At 32.7% G+C, this 20055-nt stretch overlaps 1 protein-coding gene across 1 annotated transcript in view; it reads right to left on the bottom strand.

Annotated features, from left to right (window-relative positions):
- Positions 1-20055, bottom strand: part of Slc9b1 (solute carrier family 9 member B1) — a 62665-nt gene that overhangs the window by 41910 nt on the left and 700 nt on the right. The window contains exons 2-3 of the mRNA XM_047565997.1: positions 18907-19051; positions 750-920 (exon numbers count right to left, since the gene is read on the bottom strand). Coding sequence (XP_047421953.1) covers positions 750-920; positions 18907-19051 — 316 coding nt within the window. The remainder of the gene's footprint in view (positions 1-749; positions 921-18906; positions 19052-20055) is intronic.

Below are 20055 nucleotides of genomic sequence, written 5' to 3'. Positions count from 1 at the left end.
GATAATATCTGCTGATAATACATTGAATAATTTAGATGTTTTGATTACTTAGAAGATATATGACATTTCTTATAAAAATTCTTCCACTAATTTTACTCTGTTCAGCTGGAGAATTGCAGAATATTGGTGATAAAGAAACAGGGCCTAATGCAGTTGAGGCAGATGATGAATCCATAAATATACATAGTACAGATGACCAAACAGCTTACTCAAAAATCAGACATTTTGGTGCCCTAGTCACTATAATATTTGAATCTTGTATTCAAGGTACATGATCTACACAAAAACTCAAAATTTTTCTTTTTCTATAATAAATTCAAATTTAATTAAAAATATCTTATAAAGTGATAGAACAACCAGAATCATATAATGAGGATATTCAAGTTATTTTAAAAATAATTTTTTGGAAAAATTTTTGTGTGTATGCAGAGAAAGTAAATACATATATAAAAAGTCATATATACACATGCATACACATATACAGTAAATGCATACACAAAGAAGCTATACAGATCCCAGGGTTCTGGCTCAGTGGTAGGGCACTTGCCTAGCATGTGTGAGTCACTGGGTTTGATTCTCAGCATCACATATAAATAAATAAAATAAAGGTCCATTGACATCTAAAATATATATTAAACAAGAAGCTATACAGATCATATTAAATTGAAATATTTCTGAAAATCATATCTAGTCCAACTAGAAAATGTTAAAAATTCAGTCAGCAACAAAGAAGAGAGCTACATACTTACCAAGAAGGGGTGGAAGTGGAGGCACTGAAGGTATTCTAATGATTTCCAAAAATTTTCCCCCAAGAAAGGCACAACAAAAAATAATGAATAGTCCAAATACATTTCCACCAGGGAGTGCTTCAGAGCCTGAGAAAATCCAGGTTAAACACCACAGCATAAAGAGTATAACTCCTGAAATATTTAAAAAAATACAACTACATATCTTTATAGACATAGCTGTACACAAACAAAAGATGAATTCAATAATCATCAGTTCTATATAATAATCTATAGTGTAAAATAATACTGCTTACTAGCATTATTGAAGAGACATCTATGTTCCAAAGACCCTGTTAATTTATGGAACAAGCTTTAAACAATGCGTTTTTACAATTCTGATAAATGATAAATGTCTTAAGACAGGATTATCCTGATTAAACATCATGCAATATATTTATGTATTGAAACATCACATGGGGCTTGCCTGCCGCCTCACTGCTGACAGACACTGGTTAACGAGCCCACCCAGCCACCCCCACTGCAGAGGGACACGGCACCTGCCCCTCATGCTGACTCAGTGCACCCTTGCTGGGGCTCCCCAGCTTCTTTGGAGGCTGGTGCAGGCATTCTGAATTATTCCTGAGGGGGTGGCCACCATCATTGGAAGGACAGCTCCCTTCCTGAGATACCTATAGGAGACTGGAGGCCCTTTGACAGGTACCTCTATTTACTCACTTATATCCTACATACCATCCTCTTTATTCACAACTAGAAATACTGTAAATAGTAATCAAACTCATTCTGTTTATTGCAATAACATTAAAGTCTTTATAGGGGCTGTCTGGTTCAAGGCTGCATTTTCTTTGCATTGGGTGCTGCTATTGTTGAACTCCCCTTCAAAGGAGAGGTAGTGGAAAACTGCAGGGTCACAATAAGCCTGCAGGGGGTAACTTCAGTACCTCTGATCCTCACTACTAGAGGGGAATATACAGAAACAATATGAACAAACAGGGGAAGAAAGTGTCCCTAACAAACCAAGATGCTATTTTGATAGAATCCAATGACAGCATGGCAGTAGAAATGACAGAATAAGAATTTAGAATCTGCATAATTAAAATGATCCGTGAAGCAAAAGATGAGATAGGAGAGCAAATGCAGGTAATGCATGATCATTTCAGTAGACAGTTAAAAGAGCAAATGCAGGAAGCAAAAGAACACTTAAATAAAGGGATAGAGAATCTGAAAAAAAAAAAAAACAGAAATACTTGAAATGCAAGAAACAATAAACTAAATTAAAAACTCAGAGAAGTCATCACCAACAGAATAGATCTCGTGGAAGACAGAATCTTAGACAATGAAGACAAAATATTTAATCTTGAAAATAAAGTTGACCAAACAGAGAAGATGTTAAGGAGTCATGAATGGAACCTACAAGAGTTATGGGATATCATGAAAAGACCGAATTTAAGAATTATTGGGATTGAGGAAGGCACAGAGATACAAACCAAAGGTATGAACAACCAGTTCAATGAAATAATAACAGAAAATTTCCCAAACCTGAAAAATGAAATGGAAAATGAAATACATGAGGCTCACAGAACACCAGGTGCATAAAATTACAATAGATCCACACCAAGACATATTATAATGAAAATACCTCACATATAAGATAAAGATAGGATTTTAAAGGCTTTGAGAGAAAAGTGTCAGATTACATATAAAGGGAAACCTATACGGATATCAGCATATTTCTCAGCCCAGACTCTAAAAGCAAGAAGGGCCTGAAACAATACATTTCAAGCTCTGAAAGAACATGGATGCCAACCAAGAATCCTATACCCAGCAAAAGTAACCTTCAGATTTGACAATGAAATAAAATCTTTCTACGATAAACAAAAGTTAAAAGAATTTACAAATAGAAAGCCTGTGCTACAGAACATTCTCAGCAAAATATTTCATGAGGAGGAAGTGAAACACAACAATACAAGTCAGTAAAGAGAGGAACTACCCTAATGGAAAAGCCAATCAAAGGAGAAACCAAGTCAAGTTAAAAGCCAAAAATAAGCCGAAATGACCTGGAATACAAATCATATCACAATAATAACCTTAAATGTTAATGGCCTAAACTCAATAATCAAAAGATATAGACTGGCAGATTGGATTAAAAAGAAAGACCCCACAATATGCTGCCTTCAAGAGACTAATCTCATAGAAAAAGACATCCACAGACTAAAGGTGAAAGGATGTGGAAAAACATACCATGCACATGGATCCAGTAAAAAAGCAGAGGTCTCCATCCTCATAACAGATAAAGTGGATTTCAAACCTAAGTTAGTCAGAAGGGACAAAGAAGGACATTTCATACTGCTTAAGGGAAGCATAAAACAGCAAGACATAACAATTTTAAATATTTATGCCCCAAACAATGGAGCATCTATGTATATCAAACAAACCCTTCTCAATTTTAAGAATCAAATAGACCAAAGCACAATAATAGTGGGGGACTTCAACACACCACTCTCACTACTGGATAGATCCTCCAAACAAAAATTGAACAAAGAAACTATAGAACTAAATAATACAATCAATAATATAGACTTAATGGACATTTATAGAGTATTTCATTCATCATCGAGCAAATATACTTTCTTCTCAGCAGCTCATGGATCCTTCTCCAAAATAGACCATATGCTATGCCACAAGCCCTTACTAAGCCCTTAGTAAATACAAAAAATAGAGATACTACCTTGTATCCTATCAGACCATAGTGGAATGCAATTAGGAATCAATGATAAAATAACAAACAAAAACTACTCATATACCTGGAGACTAAACAATATGCTATTGAATGATGCAATGATAACAGAAGACATCAGGGAAGAAATAAAAAATTTCTTAGCAGTAAATGAGAGAACAATGACACAACATATCAAAATCTCTGGGACACTCTGAAAGCAGTACTAAGAGAAAAGTTCATTGCATTGAGCTCATAAATTAAAAAAAAAAAAAAGTCAACAACTAAATGACCTAACATTACATATCAAAGCCCTAGAAAAACAAGAACAGATCAACACCAAAAGTAGTAGAAGAGAGGAAATAATTAAAATCAGAGCTGAAATCAATGAAATTGAAACAGGAGAAACAACTCAAAAAATTGACAAAACAAGAAGTTGGTTCTTTGAAAAAGTAAACAAAATTGATAAACCCCTAGCCACACTAATGAAGAGAAGGAGAGTAACTCAAATTACTAGAATTCATGATGAAAAAGGAAAGATCATGACAGACCCCATTGAAATACATAACAATTAGAAGATACTTTGAAAATCTATACTCCAACAAAATAGAAAATATTGAAGACATTGACAAATTTTTAGAGACATATGATCCTCCCAAACTGAATCAGGAAGATGCACACAATTTAAACAGATCAATTTCAACACCAAAATAGAAGAAGCTATGAAAAACCTACCAACCAAGAAAACCCCAGGACCAGATGGATTCCCAGTTGAATTCTATAAGGCCTTTAAAGAAGAACTAATACCAATACTCCTCAAAGTATTCCAGGAAATAGAAAAGGAGGGAACCCTTCCAAATTCATTCTATGAGGCTAGTATCACTCTGATACCAAAACCAGACAAAGACTCATCGAGGAAAGAAAACTTTAGACCAATATCCCTGATGAACATAGATGCAAAAATCCTTAACAAAATACTGGCAAATCACATATAAAAATATATTAAAAAGATAGTGCACCATGATCAAGTGGGTTTTACCCCAGGGATGCAAGGTTGGTTCAACATCTGGAAATCAATAAATATAATTCATCACATCAATAGACTTAAAGTTAAGAATCATATGATTATTTCAATAGATGCTGAGAAAGCATCTGATAAAATACAGCACCTCTTCATGCTTAAAACACTAGAAAAAATAGGAATAGTAGAACATACTTCAACATTGTAAAGGCTATTTACACTAAGCCCATGGCCAACATCACTCTTAATGGAGAAAAACTGAAAGCATTCCCTTTAGAAACTGGAACAAGAGGGATGCTCTCTTTCACCACTTCTATTCAACATTGTCCTTGAAACTCTAGCCAAAGCAATTAGACAGATCAAAGAAATTAAAGGGATAAGAATAGGAAAAGAAGAACTTAAGCTCTCACTATTTGCTGATGATATGATCCTATAATTAGAAGATCTAAAAAATTCCACTAGAAAACTTCTAGAACTAATAAATGAATTCAGCAAAGTAGCAGGATATAAAATCAATACACATAAATCTAAGGCATTTTTATTCAGAGGTGATGAATCCTCTGAAAGAGAAATTAGGAAAACCAATCCATTCACAATAGCCTTAAAAAAAAAAAAAAACTTGGGAATCAATCTAACAAAAGAGGTGAAAGACCTCTACAATGAAAACTACAGAATACTAAAGAAAGAAATTGAAGAAAACCTTCGAAGATGGAAAGATCTCCCATGTTCTTGGATAGGCAGAATTAACATTGCAAAATGGCCTTTCTACCAAAGGCGCTATACAGATTCAATGCAATTCCAATTAAAATCCCAATGACATTCCTCATAGAAATAGAGAAAGCAATCATGAACTTCATCTAGAAGAACAAGAGACCTCGTATAGCCAAAACAATACTGAGTAGAAAAAGTAAAGCAGGTATCACAATACCAGAACTTAAACTATACTACAGAGCAATAGTAACAAAAATGGCATAGTACTGGCATCAAAATAGACAGGCAGACCAATGGTACAGAACAGAAGACACAGAGACAAAACCACACAAATACAGTCACTTCATATTAGACAAAGGAGCCAAAAACATACAATGGAGAAAAGATAGCCTGTTCAACAAATGGTGCTGGGAAAACTGGAAATCCATATGCAGTAAAATTAAATAAAACCTCTATCTCTCACCCTGCACAAAACTCAGCTCAAAATGAATCAAGGATTTAGGAATTACACCAGAGATCCTGCACCTAATAGAAGACAAAGTAGGCCTGAATCTTCATCGTGCTTGCTTAGGATCAGACTTCCTCAACAAGACTCCCAAAGCACAAGAAATCAAAGCAAGAATCAATAAATGGGATGGACTCAAACTAAAAAGCTTTTTTTCAGCAAAGGATAAAATCAAGAACGTGAAGAGAGAGCCTACAGAGTGGGAGAAAATCTTTTCCACATGCACTTCAGATAGAGCACTTATCTTCAAAATTTATAAAGAACTTACAAAACTTTACACCAAAAATACAAAGAACCCAATCAATAAATGGGCCAAGGAACTGGACAGACACTTTACAGAAGATGACATACAGGTGATTAATAAATATATGAAAAAGTGTTCAACATCTCTAGTAATTAGAGAAATGCAAATTAAAACAACTCTAAGATTTCATCTAACTCCAATTAGAATGGCTATAATCAAGAACACAAACAATAATAGATGTTGGTGTGGATGTGGCGAAAAAGGCACATTTTTACATTGCTGGTGGAGTTGCAAATTGGTGCAGCCCCTCTGGAAAGCAGTGTGGAGAATTCTCAGAAAACTTGGAATGGACCCACCTTTTGACCCAGTTATTCCACTCCTCAGTTTATACCCAAAGGACTTAAAATCAGCAAACTACAGTAACACAGCCACATCAATGTTTATAGCAACTCAGTTCACAATAGCTAGATTGTGGAACCAACCCAGATGCCCTTCAACAGATGAATGGATAAAGAAACTGTGGTATATATACACAATGGGATATTATTCAGCTATAAAGAAGAATAATATTATGGCATTTGCAAATAAATGGATGGAATTGGAGAATATCATGCTAAGTGAAATAAGCCAATCCCAAAAAACCAAAGGCCAAATGTTTTCCCTGAAAAGTGAAGAATGATATATAATGGGGGTGATGGGTGGGGGGAGTGAGAGAAGAATGGAGGAATTTTGGATTGTGTAGAAGGAAATGGGAGGGAGGGGAGTATGAAAAATGGTGGAATGAGACAGACATCATTACCCTATGTACATGTATGATTACACGAATGGTATGAATCTACATTGTGTAACCCATTTGTGTACAATGAATCAAAATGCAGTCTGTAAAAAATTAAAAGCTAAATAAAAATATGCAGAAGAATGAGGGAACTTTAGATTATATAGAAGGAAATGAGAGGGAGTGGGGTATGAAAAATGGTGGAATGAGACAGACATCATTACCCTATGTACATGTATGATTACATGAATGTTATGAATCCACATCGTGTACAACCATGGAAACAAAATGATGTACCCGTTTTGTGTACGATGAATCAAAATGTAGTCTGTAAAAAATTAAAAAAATAAATATATATAAAAAAGAAACATCACATGGTACCCCATTAATGTGTACAAATTTTTCATGTATCAGTTAAAAATAAATGCGATGAAAGTTAAAACAAAAAAATTCCGTGTGAATTCTTTAAAGTGCCAAGCATTTCTTATAACATCTGATATTTTAAGAAATATCATGGCAATATGAGATATTCTGAAGTTTGTCCTTCAAAATAACTCTTCCATCAGGAATAAAACGATGATTGGCCATGACATTAAATCTCAACTTTATTGAAGATCACAAGAGCAAGGTGCCAAATTTTTTAACATGAGCAGACTAAATCTTTGTACTGGAAGGATAACTCAGTTAATATTGATCTAAGCATATTAGGGAGGATAAGGGCTGGAAAAAATGAACCTGGACTTTGTGACAAATAAATACAAAGTACCTTTTGTGTAGGAAGTACTGGTGGACAGGGTAAGAATAAAGCAGTATACCTCTTGTTTCTGGCAAATAGATACAAAGGCAAAGTCTAGAGGTTTCCATAAAGGAAAGATAGTTATACTGTAAATTTCCATCTGGCTGTTAAATGGATACCTTCATTTACTATGAATCATAATAGTTGGTGCTTTTCAAGTTCTTAAAACAGCATAAGTGGATTTTTTTTTTTTTAGCTGTGTCCTCTTTTTGGTTACAGAGAAATATCAATGTAAAAGAGGAAGATCTTAACTAGGTCAAAGCAGGAAGCTACAACTAAGATTGCTGTCCTCCTCCCCAGTTATTGTCACCTAGAAAATATGGAAAAAACTGAAAGGGTGAATTCCTTACTAAAAAATGAACCAGAAAATATTGTTCTACTGGCGAACTGAGAAGATCATGCAGTTTGTTTTACTGGTTTCTAGGTGGCAAAATCTCTTTTGGAAATTCATACATAAAATAGGCCTTATATAACTTATGATTAGGGCTCAAATTTATAAGATTTTCATGGATTGGGAAACAGCATAAAGTGTCCATCCACACATGGAATCATCTGTACGGCAGTTGGTAGCTACTAATTCAAAACATCTCTAATTCCAGACTATATAAATAAAGCATCAATGAATATAAGCTTAAGAAATATTACATGAGAAAAAATTAATACAGACAACAAAGAAGGGGATTAGATATATGAAAACTTCAACTATTGGGACTAGGAGATAGACATTATAAGTATTTTTAAAGAGAACAGATAAATTTTTAAAAAATTGGAGCTATGAGAAAAAAATTTGGAAATATTTTTTAAAAATCAAATAGAACATCTAAAAAGAAGCTAAAATAATACTGAAATTGAAAATTACTTAGTATCTTAAATGGCAGGCTACAAATAGCTGAAGAGGGAAACGTAACAAATAGATGTAAGGAAATTACCCAGAATATAACATAGAAAGAAAATGGAGATAGAAGAAGTAGAGATTTATATTATGGAAAAGGCCTAAAATAAATCTAACAGTAATTACAGAAACAGCATTGAAGGAGTGAAGGAAAGACAATATACTTTATAGGACTGACTAAAACCATAATCAATTTGGTAAGGATCTGGAGGCAGGAAGCAAAATTAGTTCTTAGATTAAGTAAAAATAATTAGATACTTATCAGAATCAGACTTTGATCATTGTAATAAGAACTATTTTTAATAACTTAATTGGAAATGGAGTGATAACAAAGGAATACATAAAGAAATTAAATAAATTAAAATGTCTCACTTAAAAAATAGATACTTAAATACAAAGTTGAAAGTACAGACTACTTAAGAATCCAGAGAAAGAAGCAAATTATCTGTAAATAAATAAACATTACTGCAGATTCTCAATTCCAAAAACAACAACAAAAAAAATAACAAGTCTTCAAAGTACAGAGATAAATAAATATCTAATGATGAATTCTGCAGCCAGTAAAACTGAACAAATTGAATATATTGTTAAGCAAATACATCTAAGAACATATCTCATTTTCTACTGGGGGAAAACCTACTGAAAGGAACTTTGTAGAAATAAATTTACATACATAGTCTAAATAAGTGTTGATTTTATAACATATTACTAATGGAAATAGCTAATCAGGTGATATAAAAATAAGGTGTGGAGAGGACTTTCAATTATAGTGGTATGAATAGGTTGGCACCTTATTTCTGTACCTAAAATGAAAAACAACCCATATACAAAATGGCACCAAATTATTGAAAACAACCATTTCAGGACCCTAAAAATTGACCAAAGTTTATTATTAAATTGAGAAGTGTTTCTTTAAAAAAAAGTACTAGGATCATTGGTGGGAGTCAAAGGTCTTCCTGCCCGAGGTTGCTCCTGTTCCTCTCTGTAATTATCCTTTCCCAATGCTCAGTAGGAAAAAAAAAAACTATAATTTTATCAGAATGGAGAGGAATATAAAAATCCTCAGCTTTTCTGCAAGAGATAGGGCATATTTGATATGGAGCTGAGGAAGAAAAAAAACCCATGCTCTGCCAGTGAAAGTAGAAATTGAAAAGAGAAAACTCAAAGCTTTGCAGTTCTGAAGTTGTAGGCTCAGTTGGGGCAAGTGGCAGACAAGACAAGAATTTAACTGGAAGATCCTGGAAATGAGACTCAGAAAATTTGGGATAAATTCTCCATATATCCATGGCTGATGGGGAAGTATTCAGGAAAGAACACAGAAAAAAGTAAAGATGAAGCAAGGTTTGAGTATTAGCTGAGTATAATTTGAGTATTAGTTGGTAAATGCACTTACCAACTCAGTCAGGATCACCAGACAGAGTTGAAGCCTAACTAACTTGAACACAATGGCTCCTTCAACTTATTATGAGACTACTAAGCTCTGCAATAGATACATGGGAAACTTTTAGGAAGATATACAGAACAACAACAATAACTATTATAAAAGACTAGCTGCTGGCGCAAAAGGATTTCAGTTTTAGTCAAATTACCAAAACAATAGCAACAATGATGAAACACTCAACAAATAAAAATAAGTGCAGAGTTGCTATAATGTGTAATTAATGTGTTTGGTTTTCAACCAATAGACATGTAAAGAAATAGGAAAATATGGGTCATATCTGGAAAAACAGTTAATAGAAGCTGACTGAGTTCAGGTATTAGATTTAGAGACAAAGTTTTCAAAGTGTCATCAATATGTTCAAATAAAGAAAAGTATGACTGCAATGTCTCATTTAATAGAAAACATGAATAAGGAGACAATGTATTTAAAAACAGGAAGAAGGAATTAAAAAGTATAAAAATTGAAATGAAATATTCATTATTGATGTTCAATGTCTCGAAATAAAAAGTTAAAAGGACTGGAGATGTAACTCAGTGGTTAAGCATCCTGGGTTCAATCCCTGGTACCAAGAGTGAGAGAGAACTTACTGACATACTGATTTTTAAGACTTTTATTGTGTAAAAGCAAGAATTTCACTGAGATAGTTTGCTCCTCTATATTCTATTCTACTAAAATAATTATTTATTTATCTCCAGAATAGTATTGTTTTTCAGTATACCAAAATCTTATTCCATCAAGGAAAATAAAAATATTTCATTATATTTGAGTATTGTTTTTTATTTATAGAGAGAAAATGATTGAAAATATTCTATCATATTTGTTATTTTGAAAGTGAAGTATATGGAACAAGTTTAGCTACTAATTAAGTTCTTTGGTAAGGTATTGGAATGAAATGGAATACAGTTGATTTATGATCTAAAGATTCTCTGATATGATGGTGTTTATTCAGGTTATATTTGAGGCAAAAGGAAAATTTAGACCTTAAGGAAAACTCGAGAAATCACGGCTTAATTCCAGAGCCTGGGGGGCGGGGGGTAGCGGCGATGATACAGGAATAATCTTCTAGGAGACAGGTTGGTAAATTTTTTCAGTAAAAAGCATATAGTAAAAAATTTTTTGGCATTGTGAATCATATGGTCTCTGTTACAAATATTCAAGTTTGTCATTGTAACAGAAGAGAATTTTACAAAACAGGCAAGGGGCTGGGTTTTGTTTCCCAGTTCCTTTTTTAACAGCCTGCATTATATTGATATAATTACCAATTAAAAGGAGGTTAATCTGGGAAAAAATTCCTTGGTTTCTATTATTCCTAATATTTTTCTTCTAATAAGGCTATAAAAATTTCTCTGCCCCATGTATTTTTTTCCCATAATCATATTTCACAGAATTTGGCTAGTTAGAAATTTATTTGAATAAACAAGCACTTCCTTTAAAATTAATATATTTGCTATCTAGCCCAACATGAAGTTGAGAACAGACAAAATGAGTAAGAGGATTTGTTTGTTTGTTTTCCAGATGGGGTCTTATTTTGTTGCAGAGACTGCTCTTGAACTCCTGAGCTCAAGGGATTCTCCTGCTTCAGTCTTCCAAGTAGCTAAAAGCACAGGTGTAACCACCATGTCCTTCTGAGAGTCTTGATTATGTGAAAAAGATGAAATGAAGAGAAATGGGGAAATAAGACCAAAATCAGGTTTGTTCATGATGGCAGATAAGGTACACATAATTTAGCTAAGACAAAATTATAGAGGAATAAACATATCATCATGAAGAGAATTGAAGGAGAAGACAAAGTGTTTTCACATCATCCTGAAAGGTGTAGGCTTTTAATGGTGGGCACAGGTATCTACCATTAGAGAATCTTACAGAATAGTTTCACTGTCCTAAAAATTTTCTGTGCTTTATGCATCTTTCCTGCCCTCAATTCCTGGCAACCACTAATGTTTTTACTGTGTCCACAGTTTTGCTCATTATGGAATGTCATATAGATGGAATAACAATATAGCCACTGCAGATTGGCTTCTTTCACTTGACAATACATATTCATGTTTCCTTCATGATATATATTTTTAATATTTTTAGTTGTAGATGGACACAATGCCTTTTATTTATTTATGTGGTGTGGAGACTCAAACCCAGTGCCTTAAATGTGTTAAGCAAGTGCTCTATCACTGAGCCACAACCCCAGTCCTCCTTCATGATATTTCAAGGCTTGCTAGATCATTTATTTTTAGTGTTCAATAATATTCCACTATCGTGATGTACCACAGTTGTTTATCCACTCACCCAATAAAGAATATTTTGATAGCTTCCAAGTTTTGGAAATTATGAATAATGCCGCTACAAACAACAGCTTAAAGTTTTTGGCTCATTTGAGTAAAAATAAATGAGTGATTCCTGGATTACATGATGGGAGTAAGCTTATTTCTGTAAGAAATTGCCAAATAGTCTTTTTAAAAGATTGTACCATTTTGCATTCCCACAGTAATAAATGATAGTTCCTGTTACTCTACAAGATTTGGTGTCAGTGTTTCGGATTTTGGCTCTTCTAGTAGGTTTGTATTGGTCAATTATTAGTATTATTACTTTTGCTGTTTACTTTCTTTCAGTACTTGGGATCCAACCCAGGGTCTCACAAATGCTAGGTAATCTCTTTATTATTCAAACTTGTAATTCTATAATGACATAGGACGTTGAACATTTTTATATGTTTGTCATCTGTGTATCTTTTGAGTTATCTGTTCCAGTGTCTTACTTATTTTTAAAATGGGTCATTTGTTTCTTTATTGGTGCGTTTTAAGTGTTCTTTGTATATTTTGGATAACAGTCTCTCTCTCATTAGATGTATCTTTTGCAGATATTTTTCACCCAATCTGTGGCTTGTCTTTTAATTCTCTTGAAAATGTATTCCACAAAGCAGAAAATTTTTTAACATTTAAAAATTATTAAAGCATTATAGCTATACCCTATAGTATAGCTATAGTATACCTAGTAGCTGGGTTCCTTTTGACAAAAGCATACCTGCAAGGAATTTGATTTCAATCCCCATTCCCACCTCTTTTCCTTCCCTTCTCCCTCCCCCTATTCTCCTTCTTCTGCTCTAATGTCTTCTTTTTGCTTCTTTATTTATTTTTGACTGGCACTTTCTACATATATATAAAGGTAAAATTACCTTTGATACATTTATAGATGCATATAATATGATTTTGTTAAATTCATTCAATATTTCCTCCCCATTCCCATCCTCCTTCCCTATCATTCTCTACCTTTTACTCCACTGATCTTCCCTTCCCTATATATCTGATCCTTCCCACCCCACCACTTTCTTTCCCTTATTTTGCTCCTGTTTTCATAAGAGAAGAAATATTTGACCCTTGATTTTTTGAGTCTGGCTTATTTCAGTTAACATGTTGTTCTCCAGTTTCATTCATTTATTGGCAAAAGCCATTATTCATTCTTCTTTATGACTGAGTAAAACTAAATTGTGTATGTATACCACATTTTATTGATCCACTCATCTACTGACAGGAATCTGGGCTCATTCCATAATTTGGCTATTGTGAACTATGCTGCTATAAACACTGAAGTGGCTATATTGCTTAGTATGCGCATTTTAGGTCTTCTGGATAAATATTAAGCAATGGAATAGCTGGTTCACAGAACAAAACTTTTTAATGTTAAAGTCCATTTTATAAAATTTTTTTTCATGGTGGGTACCTTAAAAAGTCATTGCCATATCCAGTGTCACCTAGATTTTCTCCTATGCCATCTTCTTCCAGTTTCAGAGTTTTGTGTTTTACATTAAGGTCTATAATCCATTTTGAGTTCACTTTTGTGAAAGGTGCAGAGTTTGTCTCTAATTTTTTTTTTTTGTTCTAGCACCATTTGCTGAAAAGACTATCTTTGTTTCATTGTATTCTTTTTTCTCCTTTTTCAAAGATCAGTTGACTATATTTATATGGGTCTATTTCAGGGTTTTTTGTTCTGTTGATCTATTTGTCTAGTCTTTCACTAACAACTCACTGTGTTGATTATACAACTTCATAGTGTTAAGTCAGGTTATGTCAGTTTTATGACTCCTTTTTAAATATAAGTTGGCTTATTCTGGATCTTTTGCCTGCCTATATAAAATCAGAACCAGTTAACTGATATTCACAATAACTTTCTAGATTTTGAATGGAGCTGCAGTAAATCTATTAAGTTGTGAATAACTGATATCTGACAATATTTGTACCTTTCATGAAAATGAAATATCTGTTCATTTAATTATTTCTTTTGTCATATTTTTATAGTTTTCCTTACAGATACTGTACATATTGTTAGATTTATATATAAGAATTACATTTTTGTGGTGCTAATGTAAATGATACTATGTTTTTCATTTCAAATTCCATTTGTTCATTGTGGTACAGGAAAGCAAATGACTTTTGAATATTAATCCTGTATTTTGCAACCTAAACTATAATTGCTTATTAGTTATTCCAGAAGTGTTTTTTCCTGATCCTCAGATTTTCTACATAGACAATCATGTCATCTGAACAGTTTTATTTCTTTCTTCCTAACATGTACAGTTATTGTTTCCTTGCTTTGCCTTATTGCTTTAGTAGGATTTCCAGTACAATGTTTAAATGGAGTAGTAAGACTGGCATCCTTGCCTACTTCATGATCTCAGAGGAAAAGCTTCTAGTTTCTCACCATTAAGTATGATATTAGCTATAGTTTTTAGTATTTTTTTTTAATCAAGGTGAAGACATCTCCCTCTATTCCTACTTTAATAAGTTTTTAAAAAATCATATATGGGTGTTGAATTTTGGCAAAAGCCTTTTCTGCATCAATTGATATTATCATGTGAATTTTCTTTTTTAGACTACTGATGTAATGGATTAATGTTGCTTGATCTTCAAATGTTGAGCCAATCTTGCACATCTGGAATAAATCCCACTTGGTCATAATGTGTAGTACTTTTTATACATTTTTAAAAGCAATTTGCTAATACTTTGATGAGTATTTTTGCATCTCTGTCCATCAGAGGTACTGGTATATAGATATTGGTATTGTAATGTTTTTCACATTTTGATATTACTAATTCTGGCCTTATAGAATGAATTGGAAAGTACTGTCATTGCTTCAATCTTCTAGAAGAGATTATAGAAATGTGTTATAATTGCATCCTTATATGTTGGTGGAATGCACCAAACAATTTGGGCCCAGAACTTTGTTTTGGAAGGTTCTTGATTGTTGACCCAATTTCTTTGATATAGGCCTATTAGGATTGCCTATTTCTTCTTGTGTAAGTTTTAGAATATTGTGCTTTTCAAGGAATTGGTCCATTTCAGCTAGGTTATCAATTTTGTTCATAGTATTTCTTTATCATCTTTTAATGGCCAAGGGATCTGTAGTGATGTTCACTCTTTCATTTCTGATATAATTTGTGCTTTCTCCATTTTGTCAGCCTGGCTAGAAGCTTATAAATTTTACTGACATCTTCAAAGAACCAGTTTTTGCTTTCATTGAATTTTTATAGTGATTTCCTCTTTTTAATTTCATTGATTTCCGCCCAATTTTTGGTATTATTTTTCTTTTTCTTACTTTGAATTTAATTTGCTGTTCTTTTCTAGCTTCCTAAGGAAGCTGTTTAGTTTATTAATTTTAGATCTCTTCTCCATAATACATGCATTGAATGCTATAAATCTCTCTCTATGCCCTGCTTTTGTTGCATCTTATAAATTTTGACTAAGTTGTATTTTCATTTATTATTTATTGAAAATTATTTTTAAATTTCTCCTCTGATCTAATGTTACTTTGAAATATGTTGTTTAATCTCAAAGTATTTAGGGTATTCCAAATCTCTTTGTTATTGATTTCTGGTTTAAGTCCATTCTGGTCTGAAAGCAAATGTTAATGTGTGTTTTATGGCTCAGAATATGACCTATCTTGCTGAATGTTCTATGTTAGCTTGAGCAGTATTTGTATTCTGATGTTGTTGGATTAAGTCATAGATGTCAATTGCATCCAAGTGACTGATTGTGATGTTGAATTTAATTATGTCTTTACTGAATTTCTGCCTGCAGTGTCTGTTTACTTCTGATAGAAGGTTGATGATATTTCCAACTAGAAAAGTGGATTAATCTATTTATCCTTACAGTTTTATCAGTTTTATACTTATGTACTTTGGTGCTCTTTTGTTATGCACATACACACTGAAGACTGCTATGTGCTTTTGGAAAGTTAACACTTTTCTCATGATATAATGCTCCTCTACTTTATCCTTGATAATTTTCATTGTTCATAAGTCTGCTCTGTTTGAAGTTAATAGTTACTTCATCTTTCTTTGTATTAGTTTTAGAATAACATAACTTTCTCCATCCCTATTCTTAATCAGTATCTATTTTGTAAACAACATATACTTGGATCTTTTTAAAAAATTGTTTTAGTTGTTGATGAACCTTTATTTTTATATGCAGTGATGAGAATCGAATGCAGTACCTAACAATGCTAGGCCAGTGCTCTACCACTGAGCCACAACGCCAGTCCTCAGTCTTATTTTTTGATCCCTTCTGACAATGTCTGTATGTTACCTAGTGTATTTGGATCACTGACATTTAAAGTGTTTATTGATAAAGTTGTATTAATATCTAACATTGTGTTTGCTATTCACTGCCATGTTCTTTGTTCTTAATTTTATCTTCTACTTTTTTTCTATCTTTTGTGGTTATAATTGAGGATTTTATATAATTCTATTTTTCTTAGCATATCAATTGTACTTCTTTTTTATTTTTTAAAAAATATGGTTGCCCTAGAGTTTACAATATACATTTGCAACTAGTCCAAATTAATGTTCAAATAACACTCTATGGATAAAGCACTACACGAGGTAAACACGAATTGTATGAGACTGCTGCTAGTATAAATTAGCATACTATTTACAGCAAACACTTTTATGCAAGTAGAAGAAATATACTCTAAAATAATGATAAAATGTAGTAAATACATAAACCAGTAACATAGTCATTTATTTTTATTACAAATTATTCTATACCATACATGATTGTATGTTCTACACTTTCATATGACTGGCAGTGCAGTAGCTTGGTTTATATCTGCATCAGCACAAAAACAGAAGTAGTGCATTACACTATTATGATACAACTACAGTATCACTAGTTGACAGGAAATTTTTGGAAGGGTTATAATCTTATAGGATCATTATCCTTACAAATAGAACCAGAAACAGAAAGTCTCTGGAATATTATTCTTAGACCCTAAACTTCCAATGCTTCCATTTTCATAAGACTGATAAGATTTTAATGGAGAAATTAATCCCTAAAAATCATGGTTGTTTGTAAATAAAGCTTTTACTTAATTTATTTAAGGAAAAAAACAACTACATGAAAATATATTGTATTTTTAAACAAAGAATATTTAAAAAAAAAAGACACAAAAGGAATATTAGCCTAAAAATCCTGCCCTAGAGTAATATCTACTTCTTTGTCACTAGGCAAGCCACCTCTTAAGTAAGTTATATAAACATGCAATTAAGTATAATGAGACTGATTTCTTCATGTAGTTGAGTGTTTAGATTTCTTATTTAAAGAGACTAGTGATTTATCTGTCATTTGTACAGAAACAGAAGTGCTACTTCCTTTTATTATTCAAATTATATGTTATTGTAGGTTTTTTTTTTTTGGTTGTTTAATTTTATTGATACATGGATGTGTATCACTTCTTCCATGATGGGGCAGAATAGGATTCCTAACAGTGACATGTTCTAAGCACATTCAGAGGTTGAGATTCTATACTTTGTGTATTAAGAAGCCAGTATGTTTGTAAAAGAGAAAAAGGAAAGGGACAGAGAGCAAATGAGAAAGGTTTTGAAAAATGGTACAAAAATGGGTGGGGCTGTAGCTCAGTGGCAGAGTGCTTGCCCTGCGTGTATGAGGCACTGAGTTCTAGCCTTAGTACCACATAAAAATAAACAAATAAAATAAAGGCATTCTGTCCATCTACAACCACACACACACACACACACACACACACAAAATCAAGGGTACAATATGCACTCCCAAAACAGAAACATGGGAGCTATGACAAATCTCCTTTTTCTATAATGTTTCTAAAACTACAAAATCAAAACTGAAAGAACAAAGGGGAAAAAAATTACAGAACTAGTTTCAATGTTGGTTTTCTAGAATTCTTCAATTAGTTCCTGAGCAGCCTGAGGCCCATCCTTCAGGAAATAAACTTGGGTGATCAATACATTTTCCTCTCTCTCACAGGTCCTGGCCTTTCTCTCTGGTCTACCAGAAAATGCCCACTAAATACACAGAGTCCCTGAAGATGCATGTAGGATCAATGTGAAGAAAATATATTCACCAGACACCAATAATTTATGCTGGCAGATGAAGACTTTCCAAGTTCAGAGAAAAGCTTGATTCAGTGCTTCCAAAACACTGTTATTTTAAAAAGCAACCTTTACTAATGAAAAAAATCAGTGACTAAAATTTGCTTTCAAAAGCTTAAAAGTTAGCAAGAAGCAAATAAGAAAATAAAAGCAGGAAACTTCGATTACTTACATCATCATACTTTAAATTTAATTCTCTCTAAACTCTATTAATCCTCTTTATAAATATTTGGTGAATATGAGAAGCTTTTTAGGAGAAAAGCAACTTTTATACAATTCTGCAAGGTTGCACCTGTTTTAAAGTTTGGGACCTAATTTTAATAAGAACCTTAATGTTGCCAGGAGTATAATGTTATTTCTAAATAACAAAATTAAATGTCAAAAGTAGATCTTAAACAAAAATCTTTAGTCAATGCTGCTTCTATTCACAAAAATTTAATATAAAAGGCATGAAAAAATATTAAAATATAAATCTGTTAAGCAATATTTGGTTTTAACTTTGAAATATTCAAAGAAACATTTTCTCTTTGTCTACATGTTGCTGTTAACAGTTAATCATCAGAAATATACAGATTAAGCAGTGGCTTTATTGTCTCATGTTTTATTATTTATCACATATACTTCTCATTTGCTCCCCATGTACATTTCTTATTGCACATACCATTTGTAATTATTTTATTCACTATTCCTTGTGGAGGACAAGATATATATGACTGTTTCTTCGTCTGTGGTACCACTTCCTTTGTTTCTGATAGGGTAGTTCCCTTAGCTTCTTCGTATATGCTATTATTAGGATCATTGAGGATCTGAAGTAAAACAAGGAAATCTTTAAAGAACTATAATTCCAATACAATTTTATGAATGCAATAAATCACCACATCTCATAATTAAATTCATATTACTACTGCTAATATGGGGAAAATCTACATATCTATACATTTATATCTTTATCAATAGGTATTTGGGGATATCACAGCAGTGCATTTTGCAAGGCACCATAATTTAGACTTTAATAGACTCAAGTCCTCACCATTTTCATATGTACTGAACAAGTGAGCCTATAACGTGGGCAAAATAATTAAAAGTGTTTATCCTCTGTCTGTCTCCCTGAGAGTCTACACCAAAACTTTTCTGAAATGAATACAACTCATTGGAAAAGAGGTGATACATAACTTTGTATCATTTGGAAAATTATATAACTGAAAGAAAAATGAGAAAAGTATAGGTCACGTCTTCATAAATTTAAGCATGCTTCTACTAATATTTATAGATATTTAGATAGATATTTATAGATAATGAATTGAGGTAGTCATAGGAATACCTCAATCTCCTAGGCCTTTGAATGATAATCTAATTATGAAATAGATGATTTGGAAAAAATGAATGTTTGATTTTGGGGAATATTAAGAGGTTTCTCCTATAGTTTTAAAAAATAAACACACCACCACCAACAACAATAAACCCAGAGCAGAATTAACAATTAACTCTGGAACAGAGATCTTTAAACCTGCCTTTTTTATTGTCATGATGGATGTACATGTACACACAAACACTTTCACTTTGAGTGTATTGCTATTATTTTCAGTGTTGGGAAAGAGAACATCACATTGTTGCAGGAAATGTCACAAAGGCTAGAGGGTAAAGAAATATTGAGAAAAGGGAAGTTTAACATCAATGACTAGGGAGATAGAGACATTATACTATCTGATGGCTAAAAATGAATTGTGTAGTTCTATAAGATTAAAATTCTCAAAACTGATGATCAACCTTTTGGATTTCTGATGTAGAGGCTTTTTCTAGAGGCTCTTCC

The sequence above is a fragment of the Sciurus carolinensis genome, chromosome 10 (assembly GCF_902686445.1).
Source record: "Sciurus carolinensis chromosome 10, mSciCar1.2, whole genome shotgun sequence".
NCBI lineage: Eukaryota > Metazoa > Chordata > Mammalia > Rodentia > Sciuridae > Sciurus > Sciurus carolinensis.
The sequence above is the reverse complement of the archived record's forward strand: the minus strand, read 5'-3'. Positions and strand labels throughout refer to the sequence as shown.